The following is a 15935-nucleotide window of genomic DNA, read 5'->3' as shown; positions in this document are numbered from 1 at the left end:
GTGGACAGCAGGCGTAAACGTAACAGCAGTGATTCGTTTTAAAATCAAAAAGTACCAGTGTGGATGCAGCCTAAGGCTTAAAGCATGATAAACCTGTAGGTGGCGAAGATGTGTGTCACTGCGCTGACCTGCTGCGGTTGGAGGTCACAGATGATGGTGTTGATGTTGTTGAGGATCTCGTCGATGAAGGGCATCACCTCGCCCACCTGCACCTGGATGAAGTGGCGCCGGCACTTCTGGGCGATCTTTATGAACGTGTCACAGGCCATGTCCTGAACTCCGTCGTGGGTCTCTGATGAAGAGGAGACATGGAGGATGATTTTTAAGCTTTATAAAAAAAATACGACATTTGATCCATGTCTAAGTGTTACGTGGAGGTTTGGAGAATAAACAGCCGATTTCTCACCGTGCATGAACTCAAACAGCTTGTTGACCACAGTTTTGAGGAACTTCCAGTGGGCTCGGAGAAAACGTGGATACTGGCCAACGATGTACATGATGTTGGAGGCTATGATGGCCTTGTTGTCCTTCCCTCTCTTCTGCTCACACAGACCCAGCAGATCCTGAGACAGTCGAGATCACTCAGCATCAATAAACACTCAACCTGGGCTACAAATGTGTTAAAAATTGTGTGGAAAAGGTGAAGGGGTCTGAATACTTTCTGCAGCCACCGGCTAAATAATATTTTCAACACATTGTAAACATTCGATTAGAGGTCTTGGATGTCCAACTGCTTAGATTACAACTTTTAGAAACAGTAAGCTTGTTGGTTTGCTTGCTTCTTGATGTCAACCAGTGCTCCCGGATCTCCACCGCTGCCTGAAAACTCTACATACATGTACGAGTTCAGTGCTTCTTTTTTTTTTTTCAATACCTTGATAACAGTGACCAGGAACCTCTTCTCGTCCTCCTCGTGCATGGCCCCGCTGATTGATCCAATGGCCCAGCACAGTGTGTTGAGGTTCTTCCAGGACCATTCGGTGCCGTTCACCTGGTTGTGTAGCTTCTCTGTCATGATGCGTTCTGTGTCTGCGTAGTCCAAGTGAGTGAGGTACACTGTGGGACAACAGAGCATGTCGTTAGTGCATCAGTCAGTGTAAACAGAAAGGACATATCTTTGTACAGAAGTGAAATTCACAGTGGTGCTGAAAAATTCACCTTGTCTTTTGGAGGAATATATACACATGTCTATAGACTATATGAGACTAGATGGATGCATAAATTAGAAGCTATGCAAAACAAACAACCCTTTAAATCAATTGAATATTACGCATATTAAAAACAAGTGGCCCAGGAAAAGCATACAAAGGACAGAGACGGATAAAGGATCACTGTGCCGTACCGAGGGTTTCTCTCATGTTCTTGTAGAGGTTGATGGAATCCGTGTCCTTCATGAACTCCCTGACCACCTCCCCCTGGTCATTTTCCACCACCAGCACTTCCTCCGGCTTGGCCATCCGACTCACCATCAGCAGACGCACCTGTCGCCAGAGATAAAAATGTGTCAGCTCGCTCACACACTGAAGAACTGCCGCGCTTTATCTGACACTTGTGCACACGCACGTGTCAAACATATCACAGTGCGGTCTGTGTGGCCATGAACGTTAAAGGATAATATACAATATGGTGTTTGTCTCTATGTTGTGCGACGTAAAATATTATCACCAAAGAAAAAGAAAAAAGCCTGTTGTTATTTTGGTTTATCGGCTGCTGATTTCCAGTAACATTGTAAATAGCGACTCTTTTGGCAGCAGTTTCTCGGCCACCTGTTGCTCGGCCAGTGCCAACGGATTCTAGTATGACTGTGAGCTTCCGTTAACTGAAACCTTTCTGCAGCCCCTGAAGACCACCTGTTTTGTGCAATCTCTACCTTCACAGGAAAAATGTTGCTTAAATAAGGTTGTATCATATTACCATGTTATTGCAAATATCATCGAGAGGAAACGGATGTGGTCAATGCCAATCGAAGGGACGTACAGGAATGTGTCAGTTCTTTAGTTGAAGATGATTGGTCGTGTGGTACCTTGGAGAGGACCGGCAAATAGAGTTGTCTGCGTGGTGGCACGTCAAAGTGCTGGTTGCCAGAGAGCAGAGGCGACGTGGACGTAGAGAAGGGACTCTCTCTGTAAAGCTCCGCGGCCAAGTGGTTCCAATACTCCAGACAGATCTTAAAGATCTCCGTCTCTTCCACCTCGGACACCAGCAGCATGTAGTGGAGCGCCTGAAAGGGGAACAGTAACACTGTGAGTGCAGCCGTTTACATGAAACTGTATCTGTGAAATATATTTCTCCTACAGCCCTTGTATGTGAATATTATGTTCCTGCGATAGTTCTCTCTTACTTCCATCAATGTTTCTCTGAGGTTGAGCCGCTTCTCGATGAGCTGCCCGTGCTCCTTGAGGAACGTGCAGAGGAACAGACTGAGGTTCTGGATGAAGTTCTGCTCGTCGTCCTTCCCGTTGGCGTAGGCCAGTCGAATGTTGGTGTTCAGAGGCAGCATCTAAACAGAAGATGGTTCAGATTTAAAATTCTACTCAGCAGCCAAGATAGAGGGCGTGCAGAATTGAGACTCTTTTAACTTGTATCAACTTGTAAACATGAAAAATTTCCACAGGACAAAAGTATTGATTCCACAGTTTCTAACATCTTGAGTTGTTACAGGAGTATTCAAAACCTGATAAGAAAACCGTGTGGCTCGGCCGCTGCTTGAGCCTCAACTGAATGGACGAACAAACTTTAAAGCAATGACCTAATTAACGTCAAAGCCATGCAGAAAGCTATTTCTCTTAAAGCGACAGTAACATGCTTACCTGTTTAAACAGAAACTTCAATATTGCTACCTTTAACAAATATTGTTCTTAAACCATCATTAAGTACTAAACAAGATATAAACTGCAATTATTTAAACTAAACTAATTTGGAAAGGTGTCGTTTTATTTCCTACCGACCTGTTTGAGCTGACACATGGTCAGTGTGAAGAGTGTGACGAACTGCTCCTCGTACTGGCTGACGCTGACACCGGCGATCTCCGTCAGGCACTTCAGCGTCACATTGCGGAACATGGGCACGTTCAAGAACTAAAAAACAGTTGGAACAAATGTTGAAGAAGATTTCGAAAAATATCTTTTGAAAATAATTTATTCGTATGCAGGAACAATTTCTGCAATTTAATGAAAATGTTAAATGACATTGTGTGTGTCCAAACCTTATACACTAGTGTGCTGATCAGTTTGGTTTCAAAGATGTAGCCGAGGGGAATCCAGTTGAGAAAGCGTAGGAGGGTCTCCAGAGTGGCGTGGACCAGGGGGGCATTCTGGGAATTTTCCTACGGTGCAAACAATGAGATGACAAACAGGTGAATACTGGACTGTCACAGAAAAATAAAACATTGTACAACATATGTTAAAAAAGAAAGAGAGGAGGATGTTCATACCATTACAAACTGGCAGAGCTGGAATATCTGGGAGAATTCATTGCACATGCTGAAGGAGACAAAAGAGACACATGAAAAAAAACATCCTGCAAGAGACACAACACCTATTTCAAGATCCTCCTTAAATTAAAATGTTGAGCTTTAAATTGACATCTTCATAATAACGTTTAATGTGAAACACCTACAGTATTTCTTATGATCAATTTACTTACTAGTTGATTATCTTAACAATCACTTACAGTACATTAGATTTTCTGTGAAGAATAAAGTCTCTGATAGGGAGTCTTTATTTTATAAAAGTGTGATAAAAATTTTTTTTTATCTCCAGGCATTCCTACTGCTTTCAGAGGAACATGAGGTCACCACTGACCACCAAAATCTAAATCAGTTCATTATCAGGTCCAGCTGAACGTTTGTGCCAAAATTTGAAGAAATTCTGTCAAGGTGTTCACAAGAACGGGACAGACAGCCTGAAAATATAACGCCTGTGGCCAAAGTAGTCACCAGTGAAGAGGCATATAACTTAGATATATGCACCTTTTCCCCTCAGTCACAAGACTTCAACTGTAGTGAACATCACTGGGAACATCCGATAATATGAATGGAGCACAAGAGTCTGTCTGTGGGCAAACCTGGGCAGCAGGATTATGTAGTGAAACATCAACAACCATCAATTGTGCTCGACAGGAAACCTTGGATGTGCAGGAAATGAAGCTTATTCATCTTTGACATTGTGTCTCAGAGAGTAAATATCACGGTTTCCTCTGCTGTGCAGCCAAAGGAGCGTTTGCATGTTGGTGAGTAACTAAGGCAAATCTATTACATTATACTGATACATTTATAATACTGATCGACTTGTCAAATGTAGTTTTGAGGTAATAAAGGGATTGATGGCTGTGGCTAATGCAGCCATGCAGTCGGTGCATGACAAAGACAGTTCGCAACTCTGTTAGATGCAGATCACGGCATTACATTACTGGATTAACAGCTTGCTGTAATATATATATTTTTAATATATATATTTTATATTTTATTTTTTTGATTAGACAAATGCTTTATTAGTGCTGTAGTGAGTTAATCATGATGAATATTTAGAGAACTGACTTTAATGAGATAGTCCACATCCTGCGGGTTTGCAAGGATAATTAGGATAATGATGAGAGCAATTTGAGTGTCTTTCCGCGGTAGTCACGAAAACAAATTCCTTTTCTGTGATTTTCTTTGCAGGGTTAAATACAGTGCGTTGTAGCGTGCTGACCTGTCTTTTAGGTGCTTGGCCTTGACCTGGGTCATCTGGCCACTGGAGAAGTCAAACACCTCCTCGCTGAGCAACTTCAGGATGATCATGTTGTTCTGACAAAGGCTCTCACTGGTGCGACTCGCCCCCACAATGTCACTGATGAAGGTGGGCCAGTGTTTGGGCCACTCCTGCTTCAGGATCTGCAGACACATGTATCAGTGTTACACAGATTTTCTGCTGACAAAGATATGAGGTCTAAAAATGAAAAAAAAAATCTAATCTGTGACTTCTGCTAAAAATAACCATCCTGTCTTTCAATAGCAGGTCAAACACGTGCCACTGTTTAAGCTTTGCAGGAGCTTACGATTGGAATACAACAGAAAAAAACTGTCATAAACAAGTGGGTTTAAGACTTTACATTAAAAAAAAGCAGAAACCCACACTGGTACAAATATATCATTCATACACACAAACATTTTAAACACAGCCTTCTAAAGGGTGAGTGTGGAATCTGGAGCCAAAACAACGTTCGTCGCGCTGACGCAAGCAGTGACTCACTCTCACTGGCATTAATGCCAAGTCACTCATGAGGCCAGTGAGCCAATAGCTCCCTCCCTCACTCACATAAACATTTAACACACACACACACACATATATATATCGGACACACATATCGGACAGCGAAGGGCAGTGAACCGCTAATTTCTGCAGCTGAGCGTTTACAAGCTTCAGCACTTTCCTGACACTATTTGTTATGTAATATGTTGTTGTGTACTTTATATTGCGCGTCACTGTTGATAAACCACTTTGCCGGTTAACAACAGAGCACAATGATGGCCGTGCATCATATCGAGAAAAAACAGACTTGAATCGGAGTTTCCAGTGGAGAAGAAGAGAAAAACAATGTATTTACCATTTGACAGCCTAAACGTTAATGGAGTTTGATCTAGACATTGGGAAAATCTCCGATAAAGGATTGTATTTGCCGAGGTGATGTTTCAAGCACAAGGCTCTTTCTCCGGTTCAAGGTCTAGAAAATCAGCTGAAATACTAAAACTAGTTTAAAAATAAGTTTGTTGTGAAGAGATTTTTTGACTGGTTATTATTATTATTATTATTTGAGACTTACCTGAACGAGGATCATGTTCAGCTTCCCGATATAAACCTTTTCTTTCTAAAAAAGTTCAAATAAAGAAGAGATGAATGAATTTTACGGATGCACATTGTCATTTTATCATTAATTTGGAACATGGCAAAGCAAAATGAAATGTAATACGACAACAACAACAAAAAAGAGAAAATTAAAAGATAGTGTGACTAAAAAATTGGCATCAACATAATAAAAAGAAAAGACAGCCTGGTCTGCGTGGCTGGCTCAATAATCTGAATAACCCTGACATGGTCTGTGCAGTCAGATTTAATGTGTAATGGTTTGCAGAGGGGTTTTTTTGCTTGAGAATGATGCAAACACCAGGAACTGCTTTCTCAGCACGGGGTTACACACTAACAGCCAGGTGGTGGCAGATCAGTGAGAGATTGACACCGTTTTCATATAGCTGGCACTAGCACTCTGTAATTTTTAAATGTTACCTTCACCAGAACTGACTCTTATCCACTGCTAACCTCTTGTTAAAAGGCAAAAATGCCTCCTAACATAATCTGGTAACAAACATGGCCACTGTCTCGCTCATTTCTGATTTTGAATTTCCTTTGCAAATTACATTTAAAAGGTGCAATATGTGAGAATTTCAGTTAACAGAATGTGAAGAAATAACAGCTTATTATGTCTATGTATTGTATTGCAGATACTTACTGAGGTTACCATGCTAACCAGCTAGCCCTGGCCCATTTCATCTTGTAATACAACTTTGTACCACAAGAGGTGATAGTGAGTCACCGTAGCATCCAGTCTGCCCTTAGTCCAACATGAGAGGATAAAAGAGCAGTGACTGTGAGTGGGCTATAAACCTGTGTTGCAGACTTCCCCCCTTGGCAACATTACTTTACTCTTTCCTCTAGCTCAGAAACTGATGCTGCTGCTCTCTCTCTCGTGTTCGTCTACCGTCTACCTCACGTCCTCATCTGCACCTTCCCTGTCTCCGACCAGGCAGATCCAGTGTGAAACTGGTCTCAACAATAACCAACAGAAAACAACCTAGCAGTTATATAACCAGATTACAACCAGTGTAGAAAGGATCATTCCCTAATCCATGCAGGTTTGGCAACATGTCAACAACTGCCCTAAAGTATGCTGATAACAGATTTGTTCAAGCTAATGTCAGCCTGACGTGAGGATTGAAACTTGCTTGTGATTGGCCATTGACCAACGCAGCAGCACTCTGGGATTTTTCCTTGTTTCTCACGAGAGGGCTAGACACTCCCAACCCCCTGCCCTCGGTTTGTTTGGAGTATGAATTCAACTATTGGCCACTTTAACGATTTAACTTTCATTTTGGGTTTCATTTCTGGAAATTGCAAGAAGCGAAAGTTATGAACGGTTACACTTGAACCCAGTCACAGTTTTCTCACTGGAGTTGATTCAACTCTGGCTCATTTTTAACAGCTCTAACTTCTGGGTGTTTAAGTGGTCAAGTCGGCTGAAAAAAACAACTGCTGAAGTCACCACATTAGGCCTGAATTACACGGCACTGTGGTTACCCTGATTACTAATGAGTATCCCAAGAGAGGCTGCTCTGACATCAACACACAAAATTCCCACTTTGTAGTAAATGAGTTTGTCAATGGTTGTTGTTAAAAGTAAAAATTAGGACTATATGAGTGTAGGTATATGTTAACCTTGACACTTAAAAGTCAATTTAATTTTAATTAAAAGGAATTTAAACAGCTATTTGCCACTTGCCATTTTTATTCTGGAGGCTACACGTAAATATTAACCTAATATTTCATCAGAAATGTTTTGGTTTCATGCAACACAGTTGTTGCCGTCTTTTTGTCAACTTGTCAGCTGAGGTTTTAAATTAAATTTAGTTTTACTCACCTCCACATTCGATGCATCCGATGACGTCTTGATAATGAGACCAACAACATACTTTTTTATTCCTGTCAAATACACAGAGATAAGACAAACACCGTTAGTGTGCATCGAGAAAAAGGTGTACATCTCAACATATCCTGACATGACGAGCTGCCTGGAGCACGTTACTCTGTCTGCTGGCTCATAACAAGCTGAATCTACCAATCATATCCCAGTACCTTTGTACTTTTTTTTTTAAGGCGTAGTCCTCCATTTACCTACTATTGCCAAGCTAGTTGGTGAATACATGGATGTTGGCTGCAGCTGCCACTGAACTTCTAGTGGGCAAAGGTTTTAGTCAGTTCAGTGGAAGCTGAAGTTGTATTCATAGACAAGTCAAGATTGTCAATGTGAACAGAGCATCTTAAAAAAACTGTTTTCAGCTCCCTCGCATGTGTTTCTAGACTGTAGCTGTACTCATTTTTGAAATTGATATGCTGGGATGTAGTGAGCGGAGCCGAAAACAAGGCAATACTCTGGCACAAGGGGGGAAAAGACATACTTGCCCGTCGCCCTGCACTGGGTTTGCCACTTGAACAAAATTCAGGCATCTATGGTCAGAAGTAGGGAAGTCTTAGGTCAATGGAAAAAATGAATTTTGAGCAAAACTTATTAAGAATGGAGGGAGGCAGAATCAACTGATTTGCACTTGATTGTTCATTTTTAGACATTTTTATCCCACTTGGTTTCTCAGATTCTTAAAAAAAGATCTAAAATAAATAATGACTTCAGCTGTAGGCGGCAACAAAGAACAATACATTTAGTTTGAAAAAACGGGGATTCGTTGAGAAACACCAAATCAAATTAATCAAAAAGCAATTATGCAATGATTAAAGTCTGAACGTTTAAAATCTTTTACATTACGGTACTGATATACTGCAACACTGTAGCCTTTGACATTTCTGCGCGTTGTCCCATGTCTAAAACAATATCATAAACAACTTTTCATAATGTTCATAATAATGATAAATGAAAATCTTGAATTTTTCCATATACACAAAATCAAAGCGCCTGTGTGGAACGTGAAAGATCATTTTTTAAAAGACACTATGATAACGTTGGTAATCCATCTAACCCTCTTTGTCCTTTGGATACAATGAGATGAATAGGTTTAAAGTAACACTGGGAATGTCCTATTATTCTACACACCAGAACAATCTGATAGACACAATCACAGAAAAATTCAACAATATGGGGCTTTAACAATTTAAAGCAATGTAAGCAAGGCCAACAGCTCCAACTTAAGTGTCCCTACTTCTTTCAATATGCCATACGGTGCTCGGGTGTTTTGGTCGTTTGCTCTGTAAAACAGCAGAATCCAACTATTTTGCAGCAGCCAGTGCAAAGCCAGTCAAGCAGAAAACAAACCAGCATGCTCAGTGGGGGAATACTCCTCAACATGGCAACAGCACGTCACAACATTTAAAAAAGGGAACGACACTGACAGAGCGCAAGGACTTTGTGATCAACATCAAAGATTAAAAAGTTACCTTCACACTGATTCCTGGGAAGAATCTTCCATCTTGTTTTGATAACCGTTTCCAGAATCTGAAGAGCATAGTACTGTAACACGCAAAGAGGGTTGAGCATTAGAATGAAGCTTTATGATCACAGTCAACAACAAGCACTGTGTAATATTTATACAAACCAAAAACAGTATGAAGTGGACCAGCCTGTAATAACTTGCATTGCTAAACTGTATTGGACTGAGCCACATCTTTCATGCAGATTTTGTAGAATGCAGAACATTCACTTGTCTTTTTTTTTTGTGTTATATCTATACGAGCAGCATTGAGCTGGAACACTGCAGAAGTCCTGCTGTTTCTCCCAGCATCACACCAGACAGCAAAACACAGCAGAGAAATAAGAACAATTCATTAAGCAGCTTTGGCTCTGATTGCTCCAGGGGTGAGTCGAATAGTGTAGAAAACATAACAGGGTCGAGGTTAAACGTTCTTTTACAAAGATTACAGAGCCTATGTAGGGTTGGGCATCGACAACTGGTTTTTGACTGGGACTGGTCTCAGCTGGTAAAAACTGACTTTTTTAAGAACCAAATCAGATTGCCTTAAACGACTCCTGAAAGTAAGTTTGAACCTTCTAGGTCTCGTGTCAACACAAAGGCACAGTGCTTACGGTGGGCAGACTGGAGCTCGAGCTCAAAACAGCAGTTTAAAACAGGCTCTAGTGATACAGGGAGAGTTAATCGCAGCTAAAAAAAAATGTTAAAAAAACAAAAACACTAATCTTCCGACAATATATTAAAGCACTGCGCCGTGTGATGAGATCAGAAAACTAGATCTCACCTTTACCTGAAGCGACACACGCCCACCAATGCGGCTTAACTTTTAATTTTTTTTTTAAATAGAGGGCTTTTGGGTCTGAATCGTTTGGGTCTATTGCATTTCTAATGAGTCCAAAATAAATACAGCCAAGTATAAAATGTATATTATCATCCTATATTTATCCTGTTTTTCTTTCTAAGAAAACTTCAATACCTTTTACGACAAGTGACTTTGTAATGGCCGCCTAAAACTTTGCTGATAATGAAGGTGATTTTGCCGCCATACTTTGGTTTCCTTTATTACTAAAATAGCATGCAGAGAATCAGAACCAGCACTTCATTAGAACCAGAATTCAAACCAGTAAAATATTGTCGTTACCCAGCCCTAAACCACGGGAGTCAATTTTTCACTCATTTAGGCGTTGCATTATGGTTCAAGTGTATGGAAAGCCTAGATCAGATCCCGTTAACTGGTGTGTCATAAGGAACAGCAAGACCAACCACAGGTTATGCCCTGTATCAGTTTCTGAATGCTTTGTTTTGAAGCATGAGGAAAAACAAGAATAAAAAAACAAACATTTAATTTCACGTTAAGTTTTTGATCTAGTGTTACTTAACTGACTGTTTCAACTGTAGGGATCATCGATTCAAGAGTACAATGATTCCAAAAAGATTTTCAAAAATGCCATGTAGTATAAGATGTTATTAAAGCAGGATTAACAATGTGCTACAGACAATGGGTGCTGGAAGATTAAAGGTGAAATCTCCTTACAGGTTCACTGACAGGTGCCACTCTGAGAGCTGCACACATTTCTAGCTCGTCGTGTTTCACCTTTAACTGCCAAGCACTTTGCACAAAAACACCACAAGAGAGGAACTGTCGGCAGGAAAAACTGACAAATATTTTGGCGCATCATTGAAGGGTCTTTGCTGAGGAACTGAGGGGAAACAGAGGGAAGAGGAGGAAAAGGACGCACTGTAAAAGGAGAGACGGGTGGGGCGGGAACAGAGCCGTGATCCCTACAGGTGAAATTAAGTCACCAACAGATTTGTCTCTCTCAACGGATCCTACTGACTGCAGCCTGTACCCTCCCTCTGTCCAATGAAACAGATGCAATAGAAACGGATGAACAGAAGTCAGTCAAAGGGAATTTAAAAAAGGGTAGACCTTGTGGAGGCCTGCCGTCAAAGCCTAGCTGTGTCATGATGCACAGGATGACACACCCCTTTTCTTCCTATTACAAGCCATAAACATAATGGAACATTGTGATTAATATCAAATAGTCACAGCTTGAATTCAGTACATTTTCCAAATACTATAATTACTGTAGATACTAAAAAAAATTAAAAATATTCAAAGTGATTTGAAATGATGCACCCTTAAATCTAACGAGACAAGATAAATGCAGAATTCAAGAGGTGTTTACATTTTGTTTCCTCTTTTCCTCTAATGCCCGTTTGGCAAATTACAAATTTAAAAACTAGGAAAAAAATATGGTTGATACATCAACTCACACATTAGTAATGAACGTCAGTGTTAAAAGCAAAACAGGCAAGCAAAACAGAAAAAAAGCTAATGTCACCGTGACTTTGAGGAAGTCGTTGACGTTTAATTGCTTCATACTGGGTTCATATGTTCATTTTCCATTGACATTGTATCAAGCTTAATTTATTTCAAATATCACAGCCAATTTTGATTTGTCGATACAATTGTGAATCTCTTGTGAGTGCTTCTGAAAACTGGTGCACTGGGTTCACTATTCACAGTCAGTTTGCTCGATCAGCTGAAACACAGGACGGGCACTATGTACAGTTATCAGCAGGGCAGCAGGCATGCTGTAGGACCCTAATCTGAAAACTTTAAATAACAGAAGACATGAATGTTGATGATTCATCAATAATCAGTTTACTAGAAATATCAGTCTGCTGAATCAAGAATTTAACTGATGATAGTGGATACTATTTATGAAAGTGTGAGTGCTTTTAGTAGCCGGAGATGTGCTGAGGTGTAACTGTGGGCAGAGCAACAGTGCTTTGATGTTACAGGAAACCATTGGGTAAAAGGTGACGCTGATGTGCTTCACTCGAACTACACGCCTATTGACTGCATCTCTTTTACTGTGTCTGCCCCCTTTTTAACCTTAACTCACAATCCCTTGCAAAACTGATGCAGCAAATATTAATCAGTGAAGAGTTGCAGTCACAGTATGCACATGGAACTGACTCCTGTTCATGCAAACATGCCTAAATATCAAAATAGTAAGGGAACCGAAACAGCCAATTTTAGGTTCCTACTTGATGTCTTATAAGCTTATAAGCTTGATATCTTTTAAGCTACAAAACAGATTGGACTTGTCCTGAATTTGGAGTCTCGTCTGATTTATGTGCAGTAAAGCATGTTAAGTAATTTGTGTGGCTATTTGTTGAATGACAAGTGAAGTTTTGTCTAATCTATTACTCAAAAATATGATTGCGTTAATGGATGATTTGATTCATATAATTAACCTTTTTAAAACTACTTTAAAATGTACTAAAGTGAAGACCAATATTGCATCTGACTACATATTAACCCCAAACAAGATAGATCTCTATTTTTCTGCTATCCACTTAGCTGCTGTCAACACCCAAATGTCTCTGTTGTGGGACGTATAAAGGAATATCTTATCTAAAGTACTGACATCAATTTAGCTGAGAAGATTGGCAGGACTACGAAAGATGAGTGAAGTAGCAGATCATTCCCTTCCAGAACTAACAGAATCTTAACAGGCTTATTTGGTATTTAGATTTTATTACCACCAGGAGTTGACAGACAAAGTCCATTGTTTGACTGGTACGTACGGATCCAAGCAGAATTTGTTTTATCAGAAGGACAGAGGTCCTGCATAGCTCAAGAGTTAGAGCATGGGGCAAATACTGCCAGGACTACATAGCCAACTTCTGCTGGGGCAATGGGCATCCAAAATACACATGTACAGTACATGAAGCTGCTTTCAATAAAAAAAGATCCAGCATATGGCATCTTTTATATGAAAAGCCTGCCATAAACAAACCACTGTGACCTAGTGTGATTTGGTCTTCTTTTTTGTTTGTTTGTTTTGTTTCTTTTTGTTGTTGTTTTGTTGTTTTTCAGAGACGTCTTCCTCAAAGCACAAGTAAGTGTCTTTCCACCAATGTTTTCGGGACTGGAGCTTGCTTACTTTAGTGTTCATGTTCTGGGAGAACTCCAGGATGGTGTCCACTCTCGTCCAGGCATCCGGGTGCTCTTTTAAATGCGTCAACACTTCCTGTGCCATTCTTTGCTGTAATACAAATACACATTTCACACTGCGGTTCCATGAAGTCACTTGCAACTGCATTTTGGATTGCACGTCAACTGCAGTTTCTACACATGCCTTTGCTATAACCGTCATGTGAATTTATCTTACAGGTAGAACAGGAAATAAAGAATTAGCATGCAATATTACCATATGTTAAAGATAAGTTGGCATTGAACAACACAGTCAAAAATGTACAAAAAACAAACATTTTCTTTGTGCATTTGATTATAATTCAAAACGAACCTGTGGTCCTACTCCGTGATATAGACAGTTCACCACATTATCCAGCAGGTTGATATCCAGTTTCTGGTTGAAGTCCAGCAGCTGCTGTGCTGCATGGTCTGCTAACATTGTCATAACTGCTGGCATAGAGCTCTGCAACAAGGACAGCAGAGGGAGGGGTCAAGAGTGCACAGTAAACATTCAACAGGCAAAGTCATGTGAACTGTGTGTTTAGAAACAATTCTAAACAGCTGACCATGTCACAAACACCCCCAAGCCCAGCAGCCAGCCATCCTTTTAAGAAGCTAAGCTCATGGGTGTCACAAGCCTGTCACTGCTCAGTAAGTAGACAAATGAAAGATTAAATGCATTTTTTTTTATGATTCTGAAAGGAGAGTTTTGTCTGTTTTTCTGCTGGGCCGATTTTTAAACACAGTGCCCTGATCAAACCCAGGAGTGTGAACTTGCAAGTGAGGACTCAGGCAGCAAAAACACTGGACACTTGCTGTGAAAGTGCCTCAAACCCTCAGGTTACCTCAACTCACTTGTTATTAGGGGGCTTCTTTCGGACTGACACCAAACTACATTGCCAAAATTGAACACCTCATTCATAAAACGTCAGGGACACCTGATTAAAGTTTTTTAAAAAAGAGCATGCATCCACTGCACACAGACTTATCAAAAACGTCTGTCCACTGCCATTTTAATTTCATCGTTTTTTATTTATCAAGACACGTGCCAAATATACAAGGCGACGTCACGTTGTTTACATCCGTAAGTGACGGGCGCTCACTCCCAACGACACACACACACATCACAGGCATCCGCGATCAAAATCCTGACTGTGTGCGTGTGTGCGTGCACGCAGCTGACAACTGTGTTGACAGAGTTACTGACGTTATCTGTTAAAAAAGTAACGGAAGTCACGCGGAAGGTGCGCAAGTCACGCACAATGCTAACATTAGCTGTAGCATTCACGCCCCCCCCACCCCACCCCTCTTCTAGCGTTCTGTTTGCAGCGTGGGGCACCAACAGTTCACATGTGGACCACAGCCACTCCCACCAAAAGAGAAGCCGGGGACGGGGTGGGCGCTCGGGAACTGCACTCGCTGTATCACGGAGCAGCACTGTGCGGGGGACGCGGGTGTTTTGTATTCGCAACAGTCCCGTTCGTTCACGCTAATTTGTTGGACGATTTGCGCTTACGCGGAGATAAAAAGTTCACACTGGCTACCGCTAGGCACCGAGCAACGTCAACTTGACATCCGCTCACATCATGCACACGAGTGATGCTGCTGCTGCTGCTGCTGCGGCGGTGGTGGTGGTGGGAGAGGCACGGGTCTTTTAATCATCACACAGCAGTTTTGGTTACTTATTCATCTGCAGCGACACACGCAACGTTGCGAGAGGCCGCCCGCGTTAACGGTGCATTTACTTGGGTTGAGTTCCAGCACTTTCTCTTGACAGCCGACGTTAGCTAATCCTCGAAAAGTGGCGGATGCTAGCTAGCGGCCAAAGTCGCTGGCTATGTGGTTCTCCCCATTGCTGCTGCTGCTGCTGCTGCTGCTGCATTCGGAATTAGCTTGTGTTTTGTACAGGAGCACTGTGACAGGCGACGCCGACTACGAGCTAACACAACTTCATACACTACAGGAGAATGCACTTGATTTCCCTGCACACACACAGCAGCCAAGAGACGTTAATCACAGCATAGCAGGTTTTGCACTTCAGCCCAGTTTACCTACCTAAAGTCCAAGGCTCTGACTGAAAAAAAGGAGTGACGTTTGCCAAAGACACTACAGGATATCGTGAGTACTTCAGTATCACTGTTGATTGGAGAAAAAAATATTTCCTATTTCTGCAGCGTTGACTATCTCCAGCTCCGGGAGTGAGTGATGTCTGTGGCTGGTGAGGACCACTGATGTGGATTCCAATTTTTCTTTTTTTTTTTACTATCGCGGCAAACCCAGCAATATATTACTCCGATACATTTTACTAAAACCTTGTTTCTCTGATTAATTCGTTACTCTGATGGATCTCCAGCGGGGCGGTGTGGAGGTTTGTGTGCCTGCGCCTCCTCTCCTCTCTCAAGCAACTAACTCGCAACCGGTTGAAACCGGTTCAGACTGGGAGATTCCATCTCGGTTTAGTTTTCAGCCGATGGCGCCGCGTAAAGTTTGGACTGGCGTCACGCCCACACGGCGCCGCGATTGGCCGCGGCGTTGGCCGGCACTTCCCAGTCGGCGCCCCATTGGCGGAGCCGCCTGTCAGTTTATTTCAATTCACTCAAGCGCCCACGCGACTACTCCGCCCGGAGAGAAAAAGAGGGCAGACTCCCATATGCAGAATGGACTCCTTCATGACTCCGCTTATCAGAATAGCGACTAACTTGGCGACCCACTGTT

At 41.6% G+C, this 15935-nt stretch overlaps 1 protein-coding gene and 1 long non-coding RNA gene across 7 annotated transcripts in view; one reads left to right on the top strand and one right to left on the bottom strand.

Annotated features, from left to right (window-relative positions):
* LOC118283361 overlaps positions 1-5881 on the top strand; it is an 8809-nt gene extending 2928 nt beyond the window's left edge. The window contains exons 2-3 of one of the 2 annotated variants that reach the window (XR_004784511.2): positions 4121-4230; positions 4661-5881. This is a non-coding gene — a long non-coding RNA (uncharacterized LOC118283361). Of the gene's footprint in view, positions 1-2261; positions 4231-4660 lie in introns of those variants that run through there. The other variant, XR_004784510.2, reaches the window with a different exon arrangement.
* The window catches only part of xpo1b (exportin 1 (CRM1 homolog, yeast) b), a 23309-nt gene extending 7374 nt beyond the window's left edge, over positions 1-15935 (bottom strand). The window contains exons 1-16 of one of the 5 annotated variants that reach the window (XM_035605232.2): positions 15276-15935; positions 13552-13683; positions 13189-13290; positions 9198-9270; positions 7672-7733; positions 5803-5847; positions 4692-4873; positions 3434-3482; positions 3206-3325; positions 2949-3077; positions 2342-2500; positions 2024-2221; positions 1343-1481; positions 875-1056; positions 407-563; positions 129-292 (exon numbers count right to left, since the gene is read on the bottom strand). In XM_035605232.2, the coding sequence (XP_035461125.1) occupies positions 129-292; positions 407-563; positions 875-1056; positions 1343-1481; positions 2024-2221; positions 2342-2500; positions 2949-3077; positions 3206-3325; positions 3434-3482; positions 4692-4873; positions 5803-5847; positions 7672-7733; positions 9198-9270; positions 13189-13290; positions 13552-13677 (1887 nt within the window). In that variant the 5' untranslated portion in view covers positions 13678-13683; positions 15276-15935. Of the gene's footprint in view, positions 1-128; positions 293-406; positions 564-874; positions 1057-1342; positions 1482-2023; positions 2222-2341; positions 2501-2948; positions 3078-3205; positions 3326-3433; positions 3483-4691; positions 4874-5802; positions 5848-7671; positions 7734-8209; positions 8259-9197; positions 9271-11159; positions 11216-13188; positions 13291-13551; positions 13684-14075; positions 14095-15275 lie in introns of those variants that run through there. The other 4 variants (XM_047334748.1, XM_035605233.2, XM_035605236.2 and 1 more) reach the window with 4 other exon arrangements.

The sequence above is a fragment of the Scophthalmus maximus genome, chromosome 10, assembly GCF_022379125.1.
Source record: "Scophthalmus maximus strain ysfricsl-2021 chromosome 10, ASM2237912v1, whole genome shotgun sequence".
Lineage (NCBI taxonomy): Eukaryota > Metazoa > Chordata > Actinopteri > Pleuronectiformes > Scophthalmidae > Scophthalmus > Scophthalmus maximus.
Note: the sequence above shows the minus strand (reverse complement) of the source record. Positions and strands in the feature narration are given on the sequence as shown.